The 18,261-nt window shown below is 36.8% G+C and overlaps 1 protein-coding gene across 1 annotated transcript in view; it reads right to left on the minus strand.

Moving 5' to 3' along the window:
* Window positions 1-18,261, minus strand: part of LOC150094614 (MKRN2 opposite strand protein-like) — a 47,739-nt gene that overhangs the window by 10,899 nt on the left and 18,579 nt on the right. The window contains exon 2 of the mRNA XM_090411237.1: window positions 11,563-11,612. Coding sequence (XP_090267363.1) covers window positions 11,563-11,612 — 50 coding nt within the window. The remainder of the gene's footprint in view (window positions 1-11,562; window positions 11,613-18,261) is intronic.

Below are 18,261 nucleotides of genomic sequence, written 5' to 3' on the forward strand. Positions count from 1 at the left end.
AAACCTTTCTTCAACTGGTTCCCCAGTTGGTTTATCTCTGGCACAGGCATGCAGGGTTTCTCTTCCTGGCAACGCAGGTTTTTAATCCACCTCTCAAGAAAACTGATAGAACTCATGCTATTTCAGATGAGTGGTCATCATACTGATTGTGCTATGCAGCCAATATAAAAAACATAATTAAAAGTGATAGCTAAATATGAAGGCAATGAAAGCAAAATTTGACTATGCAAATAGAGCAGCTGTTAGGAGAGAAAAGAATAAATAAAAAAAAAATAAGAAAGAAAAACGAATCTGCTCATGCCTTTTATTCCCCAAAGGGAATAGACAAGGCTGTTTAATCCTAGCTAACTTTTGGAAACTGGGGACAGATAATCTATACCCTTAGCCAATCAGAGATAGCTGGTCCAAGACTATCAGTCATTTTAAATGGCACATGGGGAAGAGAGTACGGCATCTTGTGGCCCCCTAACACTAGTGTTGGGGGGGGGCACAAGATGGCAGTATGTCATACTCTCTTTCCTGAATGCCATCTGAAACGATGATAAAGACAAGCTGTTTCTGATTGGTCATACAACTGTTGCCATCTTGAGTAGTAATGTACTGTACTCAGAAGTGCTGCAGATGCAATTTAAAACTGATAGTTTTGGACAAACTATCTCTGATTGGCTTATGGTGAAGATTGGCTGTCCCCAGTTTCCAAAAGTTAGCTAGGGTTAAATAGCCTCGCTTATATTCCCTTAGGGAATAAAATGCATTAGCGGATTTATTATTATTTTTATTTATTCGCTTCTCTCCTATTTTGTGTAGTCAAATTATGCTTCCACTGCTTTTGTATTTAGCTATCACTTTAAATTTTAATTATATTTTCCATACTCTCTCCATAGCACAGTCAGTATGATGGCACTAATTAGTTAGAATGACATGAATGGCATATATTATAAGGAATTTTCAACGAAACTGGCTGATATCATACGGAGAGAAGGTTTTCCCATTTTCCCTCCTGGAAAATTAGGCTTTTTCCACCTGCAAAACAAGAAAACTGCAAGAAAATACATGGAAATTGTAGGCACAGAAGAGTATGCATCTTCAGATAATCCTATCAGAAGCTCACTAAGCTATAAAGGACCAGTGAGCATTAACATGTTAAGCAAGAACAGATTTTTTTTTTTTATGCCATTGTTAGAGTAATTTTTCTTCCTCAATTACTACTTGTACCTAAATCATGCCAATGGCATAAACAAAATAAATAAATAAAGAGATAAAGCTGTTCTCTTTTAATTAAAGATACCAAGAAACGATATACTTGGTTTCATTCTTTATCCAAGTATAAGCAAACAAGTTTGCACCTGTACTATTTTCAGGACTGGGACAACTCATATAAAAAGCTAATGACTTTACATCACTTGCCTTAGCATTCCATAATGCAATGCACATCTCCTTGCAGACATGGGAAGGGTCACTACCCAGACTGGTTTTGACCTTTATTGAGGTGAAAAAGTAAAGGGTTGCTCATCATAGGCCTAGAGTAGTTAGTATAGGGGTTCAAGAGAACCTGATAGTATTAGGAGAAAAAAAGACAGATAGATAGCATGAGAGAGAGAGAAAAGGCCTCAGCTCTTTTATATCACCATATAGCCAAAGGCTTTTCCTTTTTCACCAATCTCATATAGATGAACGACCAAAACACCAATTGAAACTAAAGTGCAAAGATGACTGATACCCAGGTGGTTAGCCCCATCTGGATTAACCGCCTTGAGTTGGCCTTCTTGGCCTGGAATTGCTCTCCAGTCATCCCTGCAATTGACTATAAAACTACATTGAATTAAGAGGATGGAACTATTTAAAAAACCTCTCATAGCAAGAATAGACAGAATTTTATCTCCCCCCCCCCCGGTGAATATTGCATAATATGGGTGGTCTACACAATCTAGTGATAAATTTGATATCTCCTAGAATGCATCTTTCTAAATACAAAAAACATCTGACTGAACAATAAAATTTCCACAATACAATATTATAAAGCATTTGGATGTCATATTGCTGGTTTTCAAATCCATGTTTTTTAAAAACCTTCCATAAATGGTATTTTAATTCATTAATTATAAAAATCAAAATTCTCTTCCTATGGCTGACAGGTGGTGGGTATTGTAAAAAAAAAAACCTGTTCTGTTGTAAATAGTAGCATGTCCAACACATTACATAATCTGTTCCAAATATGCAGAGCAAGAGGGCAGCTGTAGAATGCATGTTCTATCTATCCCAATGGCTTTAACAGGCTTTAAGCCCACAACCTTCCAAGCATGCTTGGATTTCGTAACCGAAATACGAGGATAGAATGGTCACTCCAATGCCTCAAGGTATTCTTGGCTGTATCCCTGTGTGTTCACGGGGCCGGTTTGCCTGCTTGTGGGATGAAAAACACCAGATAAACTGGCGGAAAAAAACCCTACTGCCCGTGCCCAAGACCGGCTAACTTGGCTATGGCTGAGGAAGATCCTTCAGCTCCTCATGTCTCCAACGGAAATCGAACCTAGGACACTCCTTCCCCGGGCATACGGTTGCGAAGCGCAAAGCCACTAGGCCAACCGTGCGGACAATGCATGTTCTACTGTTTCCAATTAGTAACAGATGTCAAAGATTGGATCTCTGATGTTCAAGTACCTCCATTTGATGGCATTGACTGGAAGGCGACCACATGCAAATTCTCCAAGCAAGATCCTTCCTGTTAGGGTACCCTTGGAACTTAATCAAGTTATGAAACAAAATATTGTTGTCAGTACCCAACTGTGGAACTTCGCAGCAAAAGAGATTAAAGATTTCTTTATACCAAATTTTACTTTTTTTAATGGAAAGAATGTCAATTCTGCAGTGTTTTAGCAGTCTTAGAGTTAAGCACAGAGTGTTGTAGTATTCAGGAACAATCTTAGATTTTGGACCTTTATAATCATTAACTCCAAACAGGGGAAGATGAAAACCCAAATAGTACCAGAGAAGGTCTGCACATATGTGATTAGTTTGCAATATTTTATGGATTTTTGAAGCTGTATTGCTTAAATAGCAGAATTTTAAGACTGGAAGTCCAAATCCTCCGTGCTTTGTTGATAGTTGAAGAAATTCCTTTTTAACTTCTTGGTATCGGCTAGACCAAAAAAATTGTAGAGATTTACTATATAATTGCTTTTCTTCAGTTTCTGTGATGTCTGTAATATTTATTATGTATACAACTGAGCAGGAACGATTATGATTTTGAGTACTATGTCTTTAGAAGAAAAGGAGAGCGATCCTATTTTCCAGTCTTCTAACATTTCCAAGTTCTTGCATATAAGTTCTTCGACTGGTAATATTGGTTAAGTGGAGAAGGGAATTCCAAGTATGAGAGGCTCTCTCTTTAGGGGTTAGACCAAAAGAATGCTTTTTGGTCTAAGATCCCACTTTCCATAAACTTTTAATTTTGTCTTGTCTGCATTATTAATTAATCTGCTGCTTTTGCTGAATTTTTCCAAAATACCAAAAAATATATATATGGAATCATTATCCTTCAAAGTTCCGACCACATTATCAGCATATGCTAATAATGACCACATTATCAGCATATGTTAATACCTTATTTTCCTTTTTAGTTGAAAGAACTGTTATTCCTCACACAGCATGTGTATTGTTGAATTGTTATTAGAAAGGTTCAAGAACCAATGCAAAGAGCAGTGGACTGAGAGGACGACCTTGCTCGACTCCTTTTTGAATTTTTATTGGTCTGACAACAACCCATTAACTAAGAGGCAGGTGGTTGAATTGGCATAGGCTCCTTTGATAACAGATAGCAGTTTTTTACCTACACTAATTTGCTGGAGGATGTGGAATAGAAAGGGATGCCAGACATTATTGAATGCTTGAGTAAGATCAACTGATAGCACTGCCATCGACTGCTTTTTTCGTGCTAACTAAGCGGATTAGATCACGTAGTAGAAATAGATTAAATTCTACTGCTCGACTTGGTACTCCATACACCTGTGTGCTTTTAATTATATATTTCATTCCCACTTTGAGCCTGTTATTGATGATACAGAAAAATATCTTGTAGTCAGTATTAGATAGAGAAATAGGTCTCCAGCTGCTGATTAAGGTGTGATCTCTATTAGGTTTAGAAATGAGGACAGTATGGCTTGCTACAAATTCACTTGGTATGTGTCCTCATGAGAGAAAGGAATTAAACAGTGTAACTAGAATGGGAAGAATAAAATCCCAGGCCTCACGATAAAGTTCTATCCTTAGGCCATCAGGTCCTGGGGATTTTCTTGTCTGGCATTCTTTATAGGCTGTGGTAACTTCAGATGCTATAATGGGGCTGTCAAGCCAATCTTGGATATGAACAGGAAAGCCATTAATGTTCCAAGAGTTATAATTTCCAACAGTACTATTGTCTTCAAACAGATTTTGTAGTATTTTGGAAAGAAGTCAAGGATGTCTTTAGTGGTGGACATGTCTTTCCATCAACATAGATTTGAGAGGTAGTCCTTTCTTTGCAAAATATTGTAAATTGTCTATTGAAGATGCAGCTGAAGGGCTATCTGCTAAGTGCTGTTGTATTCTTATCTTAAAATTTCTTTCTTTTACTTGTTTCTGCCTTTCCAGTTCTATCTCTATGTTAATGTTTCTAATTGACTTTGCTACATTCTATACCATTGCATTGGTTTGTTACAAACCAGCTTCTCTCTTTATACAGATCTTTCAACTTTTTCATTTTGAGGAAAGCCTGTTCCTTTCTCCATTCCATCATATTCTGCTTTACTGCTTGTTTGAATTTTAACCACATATCCCAATTTCAGGTCACATTATTCCAATTCAAACAGAGGGTCTGGGATTTATTACTATTACTATTATTACGGGCAACTCCAGGGAGTCATTAGACTCATCGAGGGAGGCCCCAAATCATATTCATCACAACTATTTGGCATTCATACAGTATCTATCATACCTCACCTTAAACTCATTCACTGTCACAGCATCCACCACAGACTCAGGGAGCGCATTCCACTCATTCACTACTCTAAAAGTAAAGAACCCAGCTCTAACACCTTTACTAACCACACTTTTGCCCAGTTTCCATGGATGTCCCCTAGTCCTCCCACAACTAGCCCTGTTCTCAAAAATATCTTCTGAATTAATTTTATAGAAACTCTTCAGTAATTTGAATGTCTCAATCATATCTCCCCTCCGAATATCAACCAATTTTTGCAACCCACAAATCCTCAACCTGTTCTCATACGGTTCATTCCACAGACCTGCTATCATCTTGGTCACTCGCCTCTGGATCCTCTCCACCTCCTCCCCATCAAGAAGAAACCTAGGTGACCAAATCTGAGCACAGTAGTCTAGATGGGGTCTTATCAAGGCTCGATACAGAGGAACAATAACCTGCTTGTCAACGTATTCTTCAGCAACCAAGTGATTTGATGAGCTGTTTTGGTCACTTTTGCAATGTGTCTCCTAAATTTCAATTCCTTATCTACCAACACTCCTAAATCTCGTGCCTCATCAATTTCCTGGAGCACGGTTCCACCAATGCAGTAAATTGCCGCCAATCTTTTCACCCCAAAATGCATAACCTTACATTTTGCCATATTAAACTGACATCCATTCTCCTTAGCCCAGACCTCCAATCTATCCAAATCATCCTGCAAAATTTTGACGTCATCTGCATTCACTATTGCCCTACCCAACTTCGCATCATCCGCAAACAAATGAACTGTTCCTCTCAGATCATTTCCTATATCATTTATGAACAAATTAAACAGCAGTGGTCCAAGAACAGATCCTTGTGGCACACCACTAGTCACAGGCCGTCTTGTGGACTCTACTCCCGAGTAAACCACTCTCTGATATCTCTCTGTCAACCACCCTCCTATCCATCTCACCAACCCTATGTCCATTCCCATATGCTGCAATTTACTGATTAGAATTCCATGTGGAATCCTGTCAAAGGCCTTGGCAAGGTCCAGTAGAATCACCGTAAACCCATTACCCTTATCCAGTTCAGCCGTCACTGTGTTATAATACGTGAGCAAGTTACTGAGGCATGACCTACCCTTCACAAAACCATGCTGTCCCTGATACAGTATCCCATTTTCTTCTATCCAATCTTGTACTTTCCTCTTGACTATTTTCTCTAAGACCTTGACAATGATTCCTGATATGCTAATCGGTCGGTAATTTACAACAGCAGTCTTGGAACCACCTTTATGCAGTGGAACTATTTTCCCCTCTTTCCACCTGCTCGGGACTAACCCAGACCCGAGACTCAAATTAAACAAAATGGTCAAGGGTACTGACAATTCTTTAGCTGCTTCTCGTACAACACGAGCTGGTATACCATCCAATCCCACAGATGTATTGACATTAAGGTTATGCAATAGACTACTCACCTCCACTTCATTAACCACAATTCCCGTATAATCTACTGGTTTATTCGTTTCTGCAATGTCACCACCTGGATGATATACTTTTGCAAAGTGCTCACTCAGTAACTCAACTATCTCAACTGATTCAGTTACCTCCCTACCATCGGCATTCTTTAAAATCAATCTGCCATGTACATTTTTCCTTTTACTTGCTACATATCTAAAAAACTATTTAGGATTCTCTTTAGCCTGCATGGCCAATGTTCTTTCGTAATCCTTTTTTGCTTTTCTTACCACACTCGTCACCCTTCTGGCCTGCACTTTATACCGTTCATGTGCCTGCCAGTCACCCTTCTCCTTAAATTCCCTATATAGTTGTTTCTTTTTTTGCAACTCAAGCTCAATGGTGTTATTCATCCATTTAACCCCTACTTGATTTATTATTCGGACTCTAGGTATACAGTCAGCCATTGCTTCATGCAAGCACTTCTTAACTACCTCCCATGCACTATCAACTTCTAGTCCTTGCAGTTGTACATGCCATGGCACTGAACCAATCAAACTCCTAAGCTTGTCATACTTTCCAGCCCGATAATTCCACATGTACCCTGTCTTAATTGAAAATTCTACACCTTTAGCCACCTCCCAAGTTAAGACCCTATGATCACTCTCACCGACTGGTGGCAATGTGGTCATATTCGTTACAGCCAAATCCTCAGATGTAATTACTAGGTCAAGCACTCTCTGACCCCTAGTATTTTCCATTACATGCTGTCGCAGATAGTTATCCCTTAATAACCGCATAAAATCCAGTTCCTTCCTCCCGTGTGACCTCTCCTCACTCCAATCAATGCGACCATAGTTGAAATCTCCCATAATAATCACCCTCCTTCCACCCATTTCTTCTATTTGCTTGTGCATACTGTCACCACCATCTTTTCCATCACCTGGTCTATAGTAGCACCCAATTGTATATTTAGTTCTGCTAGCCATAATCTCACACCAAATGGCCTCAAATGTGCTCTTTTCTCTATCCTGCAATTCAACTTCTATTCTCCTTGGCTGGAGCTCATCAGCTATCATCAACAATACTCCTCCCCCCATTTTATTCTCTCTGTCATTCCTGAACACACTATACCCATCACATTCAATCCCACTAGTTATATCATCTACAGTCAGCCATGTTTCACTAATACCTATAACCTGTGGTCTGGAAGTGCCAACCATGGCCAAAAACTCTTCCTTCTTGTTCCTAATACTCCTAGTATTAGTGTACATGAATTTAAGACCCCCATTAGCCCCAACCCTACCTTGATGCTTTATATTAACTATCCCACTCAGATTTGTTGTCCTTATTTGCTCTGGCATATTATATTCATTCTTACATTCAACTGCCTCCATAAGGACTGTATCTCTACTCCCCCCCCCCCTAACAAATCTAGTTTCCCTGAATTTGCACATCCACTACATTCAGCAACACTTTCTCAAGTCTTCTTACACCGTAACCATTCAAATGCAAGCCATCCATCTTATATAGATCCTTTCGCCCATCAAACTCACTCCACACATCCACAAATTCCACACCACTCGTCATACATAACCCACGCATAAAGTCATTTGCAATTATAGCCCTCCTTTTAAACATTTCACTGTCATACCGTGGCAAAAGACTAATCATTCTAACTCAATTTAGTTGAAAAGATCAATGGAAAATTTGATGGACATCTCCATGGTCCAGAAGAGATCTCTACTTTTTACATGCAGTGGAACTTAAGTATAACTGGATTATGATCTGACATATTGATGTCAAGATGTTTTATCTGAATTATCCTATTTATAAGGGAAGAAGAGAGATAAATTCGATCAATATAATGCCAATACCTTGATTCATGTATGTGTATGCCTGGTACAGTTAAAAACTGTCTTGACAATGCTCAATTAGGATTGCAAATCCTCCATATCTACTAATTGAGCATTGTCAAGACAGTTTTTAACTGTACATATCCCACTTTTCCACTCCTGGGGTGTCCTCCTATTTTGTCTAATGTGGGGTTTTCAATACAATTCCAGTCTCCAACTGTTATGATGTAGTGGGTACCATATAAATATGGCTCCAATTCCTGGAAGAATTTTTGTCTAACTGTTCCATTGGATGGAGCATAAACATTTATAAACCTTATTACACATCCACAGTATTTCCAATCTATTGTCAAGATTCTCCCTTCTGCATCCCTTTGGATATTACAGAATGACCCAAGGAGGGAGGTAAAAATAAGATCTCTACTCCAGCCCTGTTAAATTTCCAAAGCTCCAATAAGAAAGAAGTAGATATCTATCTGTTAAACTTTTTATATCTTTATCTGCAGAAATATGTTTCTTGGAGAAACAAAAACCCGATATTATGGCATAGCATAAGTTTCCATATAGTTTCTTGTTTAATTTGCCTATGGAATCCTCGTACATTTAATGAGGCAATGCAAAAAGGAGATGCTATGATTATTGCAGTGTCACTGGTAAGTCTTAACTTCTAAATTTTGGATGAACCTGATGAGGTCTTCAATCTGCGAAGAAGCAATTGCGTAACGTGCTTCTTGTAAACTGTTTTCCAGTTTTTTTACAGTTGCTTTCCATTACTTCGATTTCACAGCTATCATTTTTGATTTGGAAGCTAGTTGTTTTCTTTTCATGTAGATGATGACTGTACTGAAAAAACTTTAAATCAGCAAAGCTTATTATATTTTCTTTAATTGTATCTCTTGATTTCTTTTTATTAGCATGAGCTCTTCTGAGTTTGATGAGTTTTCATTTGATGATCCACTGTCTTTCCATCTTTACGTTTTTTATTACTTCTTTTTCTTTTAGTTGTAGTTCTTTTTTTTTTAATTTTTTTTTGTTTATCTTCAATTTTTAGTATTAATTCAACTTTCCTTTTTGATGATTTTGTCTTACTTGCTTTTCTGTTTCTTCTCCAGTTTCTCCTTGTAGAACAGTTGAATGTTTTTGCATTTCATTGTGTACCTGTTCATTTGTTATTTTAGGCTCATTATTGGTAGTTTTAATTGATGTTCCATCAGTATTTGACTGGAAAAGTTTCTCCTGCAGATCTAGAATTTTGGGGATAATTTCTAACTGATTTGGTCATGCACTTTTTGATTTTACCAAGTGTAGTTTGCTTAAAAGTGCCGTCTTTACTTGACTGAATTGGAAGATCTGGGAACTCTTCATTATGCCTCTATGATATATATGGTGTTCTAATTGGCTCTACAGGAGCTCCCACTCTTTCCACAAAAGTTCTAAAAGGACAGGTATTAATGCGGTGTTCAGAACTTTCACATTTCTGACAGCATTTGAGGCACTGATTAGTGATATGTCCGATCTCCATGCAGTTGAAACATTTAGATTTGGGACAGTTATCACATAAGTGATCGTATGAACTGCAATGCAGGCATTGATGCTGTACTCTGGGATAGTTTACCATAACTCGCATTGTACCGATGTTGACAAAATTTGGTACAGGCATCTTCATATCCATTGTGAAGGTGACATCACCAGAAAACCAATTTGGATCTTCGCTTGACAAACTCTTTCATATATTACTAATCTTACTCCATTTCGAAAATGTCTGTATAAGAATTTCGTTACTATTCTCTATATGTTCCACCAGAAATCTTTTGATTTTTAATGTTTTTACCTGGCTCCAGATCATTACAGGAATAATTGTGCTGCCTTCGAAAATAAAACCCTGTAATAGTTTGTCCCTAGTTTCCACATCTTTAACTACAATTAAATATTTCCCTCCACCGTAAGGGGTGAAAGAATAAATCTTTTTGCATCGACTATCTCTTTTAAAACCTTAGTTATCCATCTTACTTCTTCACATCCTCCAAATCAGTCTGTTACCTGTCAAGACTCCAACATTATCAGATCTTATATTTCTTAATCTTCTAAGGCTTTTACTGTATCAATCCACCTATATCTTAGTCTTTCTCTGGGTCTTTTTCTTTTTCAGAGAACACTTGTTTTCCTAATCTTTCCTCTCCCATTCTGTATAAGTGACCATACCACCTGAGATTAGCTCTTCTAACATATTCCTGGGAATTTTAATTCCTAGAGTTTGCACCCTTGAAGGAATTGGTACCATTATCTCAAGTGTGAAAAAGACTATAAATCTATATATATCTGCGTTTAATTGGAAGGAAAAAAAAACTTTCAGTCATAAGACTGAGAATAAAATAATCCCATGATACAGAAATAATTCTACACCACCAGCAAATGTTTGTTTGAGCTACTATATATAAATGGTGGCAGTGATACTGCTAAAACTAATCCCGTAATGCAGATACTAACTGCACTGCCAGCAATCCTAATATTTATTAAAAGAAACCAGTGCTAATGGGAACGAAACCATCACTAGCACCAGTAAAATAAATTAAAGTAAAAAACAAACAAAAGAAAACCAAAGTACTTATCTTGCTGAAAACTAATATCTTGTCAGTGGACCTTTATTGAGGTCTTGTTTGCTTACACTTGGATAAAGGATTAAACCAAGCATATAATTGGCTCACTCATCAATTTTAAAACATGACCCTTGATTTTAATTTATTTGTGGATCAGTTATTTTTAGAACAGAATGAACATTTAAAAAACAACAGTAGGTAAATAAAATCTATTCAGTTTTTAGACAAATTTATTCAACTTTAAGACAAACCATCCAAACCAAAATGAAAAGTATGTAAAGTTTTTAGCTATACTTGTGAATTCAAAACAGTTATGTTTTTAAATTTTATAAACTATCAATTAAGAGATATTAGAAATGCATCTGAGTACTATAAAAAGAGTGAAATTTATGGTATGTTTAGTTACTGTGGGAGGCTAAGGATTTAAATGGTCAGAGCCTATTAGAAAATAAACATTTTTTTTTTCCAAGTCACTTCAAACCTCCTAATAATTTTCACAAACATCTATGTTAAGAAATGTCAAAAAATTCAAACCCAGCGCCACCTGAAGGGATGCAATGTTATCTAGTTGGCTGGAAAAGGATTTGATCATTTAGAGTAGGGTCTGCTTAATTAAGGATAAAAATTAATTTTACTTATTATGATTTTATATCATGAATATACCCCCCCCTCCCCACTGTCAAAAAAAAAAAAAAAAAAAAAGTACATACCTTGAGAGTCAGTAATGCCAATGTGAAGATCTGCAGCCTTGTTATAAACACTGAAAATGAAAGTAAGGCTATCCATTTCAAAAGTTACATAGTTACACTTAATTTATTAGCAGATTCTCATATAAATTCATACTAACAATTTGATTTCAAATACAAATGGTGGTCTAAAAATGGCTAATGTGACAAAAAATATACTAATATGTAACTGCATACTTTATATACACAAAAAAGTATTTACTTTTTTTAATTACTGTATTGCTAAGTTTTTTCATGCATGTTTAATGAAACGCTAGGCTTTATTGAAAGTTTTTTTTAGGTAACATAGAAAGAATCATGCCTTATTTTCAAACCTTAAGTATCAAAATATGATCAAACAAACACATGTAATAACCACAGTAATAAGTTTAAATAAGTAAATATTTCATCCTAAGTATCTTAGGACATCGTCAGTACAGTTAATTCAAACAATACTAGGAATAACATACAGTTAGGGCACATGATTACAATGGAATCCCAATATGTGTACGCTAGCATGATATAGAATTAAATTAAAATATAACTGGGAAAAAAAAAATTTAAATAAGATAACATACATAAAAAGAAATTATTTAACACAATTTTGTATGACAATTTCCGATACTTTAGGAATAGCAAGAATGTCATTACGGTTTAGATTTGGTCTGCGAAGCAGGGCTTCAGCACTTTCTTTATATAAACTTTCATGTTTACATAAAGATCTATGTAAAAGTTTGGTCTTTTCCCAATGAATCTTATGGTTTGGGTTTTCAACTCCGTGATTTCTGCAGTTTGATAAAATGGATATGGTCTTGATGTTCCGAAATACGTTTCTGAACAGATCTACCTGTCTGTCCATAGTAAGACAATTTACAGGAGCATGGAACCTCGTATATGCCAGATAGCATCGGAGGTGAAAGTTAGTCTCTAGGAGAAGGTAACAAGTTAAGATGTTCAGAGATGCCTTTGACATAAGGTATGGGAATCCTATGGACTTGTTCTTCTTTATGTTGATGTGTGGGGAAGTGACTGATGATTTTTTGAGTAGTTTTAAGATTATATGGCTGTATTTTTGATTATTTCCAATTCTTGGTTTAGAGATTCTTCAGAGGAGCAGAATCTGTGTGCTCTGGTTACTAATGATTTAATGATGCCAAATTTTTGAGATGGATGACGAGTAGAAGAATTGTGAATGTAGCGACCTGAAAATGTTGGCTTGTGATAGAAGTGGAGATGGAACCATCTTCTTTTCTTTGGATGCGTAAATCCAGAAAGGAGATACCCTGTGGAGATTTTTTTTCTAGCATAAATTTGATGTAAGGGTGAAGGAGGTTTAATAAATTTAGTTTAATCCTTTATCCAAGTGTGAGCAAACAAAGTTTGCACCTGAAAGTATCTTCAGGACTGGGTTAAGGTGGTACAACACCAGGGCAACTCGTTGCAACGGTGGAGCAAGCTACCAACACTCCTATCTCAGTATCTCCTATAATGCAAAACACATCTCCTTGCGGATATGTCTAATGTTATGCATTAAGGGAAGGGCCACTACCCAGACTAGTTTCGACCTTTATTGAGGTCTCTTCAGTGGGAGCCAGTCCCAAGCGGAGATATCAGGCAGAAGCATTAGCAGGTCATCTCTACCTATAGGAATTGCCAATTGGTGTGCCACCCTTTTTTATAATTTACTCTGGATTTAGAGAAAGATGTTGAAAGTTTATTTTTCACTTGGTTAGAGTATAATAAATTTAGTTTAATCCTTTATCCAAGTGTGAGCAAACAAAGTTTGCGCCTGAAAGTATCTTCAGGACTGGGTTAAGGTGGTACAACACCAGAGCAACTCGTTGCAACGGTGGAGCAAGCTACCAACACTCCTATCTCAGTATCTCCTATAATGCAAAACACATCTCCTTTAATGCATAACATTAGACATATCCGCAAGGAGATGTGTTTTGCATTATAGGAGATACTGAGATAGGAGTGTTGGTAGCTTGCTCCACCGTTGCAACGAGTTGCTGTGGTGTTGTACCACCTTAACCCAGTCCTGAAGATACTTTCAGGTGCAAACTTTGTTTGCTCACACTTGGATAAAGGATTAAACTAAATTTATTATACTCTAACCAAGTGAAAAATAAACTTTCAACGTGAAGGAGGTTTATTTTATCTAGAAACAGGTGTAATTCTTGTTCGGAATGATCCCAGCAGATAGCAAAGATGTCATCGACATATCGTAGCCAAATTTTTGGTTTGGGTTTAAACGTGAAAATTTTTTCTTCAAGATATTCTAGAAACAAGTTTGCTAAGTTTGGCAATAAGGGAGTCCCCATTGCTGTTTCTTCCTCTTACTTGTAAATTTTTTCTTTCCAAGTGAAGTAACCAGACGTAATAACAAATTTGAATAATTCAACAATATCAGACAGAAATTTTTGAGTTAACAAGTCTACCGTTTCCTTATGGGGAATGTTAGCGAAGTGGGAGACAATGTCGAAGCTAATTAGCATTTTTATCTAACCTTCTCCATCCTCACATAGGCCACTCAGCTTCATCAATTAAAAATTCCACAGAGTTTCATGCAAAAATAAAAGACATTCAACTATTGGAAACTGACATGCTAATTAGCTTCGACATTGTCTCCCTCTTCACTAACATTTTTTTTTTTGTCTCCAACCCATTAAAGGTTGTAAACCTATTATAGTACTTCAGTACCGTAAACAAGGTATGGAATTTTATAAATGTTTATTTATTTATTTTTACATAGTCTGAAAAACCCTGCTTGAAGACCAAACATGAACTTTTTTCCAAGCTACTGCAGGCCTCCAATAAGCATGGTGGTGATTGTTGGAGGCCTGTGATTGTCATGGTGGTGGTAGTCACACACCTGGTGTGTGTGACTACCACCACCATGACAATCACAAACATCCATGCCCATGATGTGATTTGAACCCAAAGCTAGCTCACTGGTGATTGGATTCATTAACCAATTCACCAATCAGGTGGCGACTGCCAACTTTTGACTATTTGAATGGTTGAAGCCAAAGTTAGTATAATCACTTATGATCAATATCCAAAATAATCTCTTGTATTTATTATTATTATTATTATTATTCAGGCCTCCATGGAGTCAAAAGACTTATCGTGGGAGGTCCTTCCTAGGAGAAACTGCAGAGATCTTCAGCTTATTTTATTAGTATACACATCTTAAACTGTCTTATGTAGGAATTGCATTTGTTTGCTGGTGCTTTGCTTAACTTCTAGCCTTCCTTTTCCCATTTACTAATGTACTGTAGGAGTACAACTTTTTTTTTTGTTGTTGTGTGAGAGAGAAATTAATATGAAAGAGATAATAATACATACACAAAATGATAATTAAAGCAAAAAATATACATTAACCCCTTAACGCACCAATTAAAAATCAGAAAGTGGTCGTTTTTCCACCAATTTTTTGGGCGAGTTTGATTTGCTGGTGTATATAATAATGGATTTTTTGTCCAATAATGACGGTATTCTGGTTTTCAGCAGGCAACAGTGGACAAAAAATGTGCAAACGCAAACGGAATAGCTGACACACGCCGATGGCAACTTTTCTCAGCTGAAAGGAAATAGGCACAAAATTGTCTAGCGTGTATATTTGGTTGCATTTATATGTGAAACCAAAATTCACGGTTACACGTATTAACTCGGGTATGCGGAAAAAATTCAGTTTCTCGGACTAGAGTTAAGTCGGTTGAGTGCGTTAAGGGGTTAAATAATTAACAACCATATGTATGTAAAATGAATTATTAGGATTGAGAGAATGGCTGGTGATACTTATTTCACACTGTTTCATATCTTCTTAGTAGTCGTCCAAAACTTGAAGAGAGACATTATTTCTACTAATGTAATGTGCGGTTTGCTTCTCTGATGTTTCTTTCAGTAATAATAATTTCAACAAAAAAGACAACATTTAGTCCTTGGAGACACCATGTAATAATAATATTACTGAATAATGAGAACTTCAAAATGCAGTCTTGTCCAGGATGAAGCATTTCTTGGTTTCAAATTCAATGATGAAGAGTTGTACTGATTTTATTTATTTTAATTTATTTTATTGAAGAGTTGCAGGTTGTAGAAAGGACAAGGAGAGGAGAAGAAAGATAATGAAGAGATTGACATAGTGAGTGAGAGCAAGAGGGGTGAGGGGAATTAACACACACTGATCATATAGCAATTCCATGACAAGGATTGGAGAGTGCTTTATGAGAATGAGCTAAAATATTGTTTTCATGGTGGAAAGTTTAAAGTTCTTAATGATGCCATTAGAATGAAAAGAGCATTCTAATGCTCTTTATCAGCTTACTCCCATCATACCACTCCACTGCAACGCAACAGACCTTCATATCCTCTCTCATTCCATAGGTGTCACCTTCAAAATTATTAGTACTAATAGTTTTGGCAGGCACAAAACAATTTTGAAGGTGACATATGGAAAGCAAGAGGATATGAAAGTCTGTTGAAGTGCAGTGACATGATGGGAGTAAAATGATGAGGAGCAAAGATTGCAAAAACAAGTCAATGCACAGGGTTAGCCTATAATATGAAGCCTGAGTCATGTCTTATGAAGTAGTACAATCTTATCCTCCTTCCACTCCTTTAGAAACTGGCCAAAGTAAAACTTATATTAAACAAGTATGCCAAGGCAAATGTCAGCTCCTTGGCACATACCCTCAGAACACATGGTGATGTACCATCAAGTCACACAGCCTATCAACATCATTTCCCCATATACCTTATGCTCACTCAGTCTCTCCTCCTCCCTTTCCACTCTTCTCAAATTCTGCATGGTGTCATTCACCTCTGCAGTGTTTATCCTTTTACCATTTTCACTGACCCACACAAGCCTTTCATAATCATTCATTCTTCTGTGACTAACACTGAAAGAACTCCCTATGTATTTTTTTTTTTTCTTTGCTAGCTAACTGTTGCTCATACTGCACCTTTGCCCTTACTGAGTCACTCCTTATCTGTTCTTTACACTCCTCATGGAACTGATTTTATTTTTAATAAATATTGATCCTACACACAAGAGATTGAGGGACCTATAGGCACATTAATGCCGCATGTGGGGTGCAAATGAGGACTGAGATAGAAGTTTACCGATTTTTTTTTTTTTTTTTTTTTTTTGAAGAGTTGCAGGTTGCAGTTGTTTGGGAATACTTCACGAGGAAGGCTGTTCCAGAGGACAAAGATGGACGGAATCAAAAAGAATATATAAAAGCAGGTTCAGCGTGTTTGCAGTTGCAATAGTAAAGGAGTGCAAGGCAGCTACAGCTCTTGTATTAACAGGAGCAACAGAAAGTGGAGGAATGATGGCTGCCAATTCACTGGAGCAGTAACCACAGAAGTATCTGTAGAATAGACACAGTGCAGAAACACTGCCTGTGAGATAGAGGTTTAAGTGAGTCGATAAGAGAGGAATCATCTATGGCCTAATTGTCAAGGATTTTAAAGGAAATTTTAAGTACATCACCACAAACATGCGGACAGTATTCTAAAAATAGACTGATTTGGGATTTGTATATAGTGAAGAGTTGGTTGGATGTAAAATAACTCTTGAATGAAAGAGATGCCAAGTTTCTTGGATCTTGAGGAGACTAGTGATATGTTTATGCCAGGAAAGACTGAAATAAACAACAGAGATTCAGGCAAAGAGATCTGGATCTTGTCTGGTGATTTGTGTATTACTAAAGGCAAGGGTAGGTGAGCCTGGATCTCTTTTGTGTGAGAAAAGGTAAAACTGTTTTGATGGCACTGAATATAACAGGGCTGTCCTTAATCATGCAGAGTTTCTGTGGTTAAGAAGTTCAATCAAATTATTATGGTTTTGTGACCACATGTTTATTAAAAAGAACTGTTTTTTAAAACTAAACAAGTACTAAAAAACAAACTTGACAAATTTTGTTAGTTGTCAGACTAACATCTTTAGGGATAAAGAGAACTAACAGTTTAAAGTACAAACTATACAAAATTACGAAAAAACAAATTTCATTTGTTGATATTATGAACATGAAAAAAGTTCGTTAAAAAAAAAAAAAAAATCTATACAACTGTTAATGCGTGTTAGCAAATGGAAACAATGCTATTTGATGTGTTCTGTACTTCACTTTCACTCTGTCCGAGGTCTGAACTGGGTAAATTTTTAATAAATGCTGACCAAACTTGATTTAAAATCAAACCCTGATTTTTATTGCATTGCGTAGGAATTTTAATCATATTTGCTGCCTCTGAGTTTTTGCGGGAAAGTTTTTATCAATGTAGGACATGTTTCTTCTGTCCCAGAGTGCATCATGACCAGTAGAAGCTGTGTGAAATGCCAAGCCAGATTATGTTCTCTCTTTTTTTGTACGTTCTTTTGATGTTCGTTCATGCAGATTTCTCACGATCTCCCCGTCTGGCCTATGTAGCAGATGCCACTATTAAATTGCAAATTATAATAAATTTAGTTTAATCCTTTATCCAAGCAAACAAAGTTTGTGCCTGAAAATATCTTCAAGACTGAGGCAACTCGTAGTAAAGGTGGACCAAGCTCTCATCACTCCTTGTCTCAGTATCTCCCATAATGCAAAGCACATCTCCTTGGAAACATGTATAATGCTATGCATTAAGGGAAGGGCCACCAGACCAGTTTCGACCTTCATTGAGGTCTCATCA

The sequence above is a fragment of the Typopeltis vanoorti genome, chromosome 21, assembly GCF_054136105.1.
Source record: "Typopeltis vanoorti isolate ZY-2024b chromosome 21, IOZ_Tvanoo_1.0, whole genome shotgun sequence".
Classification (NCBI taxonomy): Eukaryota; Metazoa; Arthropoda; class Arachnida; order Uropygi; family Thelyphonidae; genus Typopeltis; species Typopeltis vanoorti.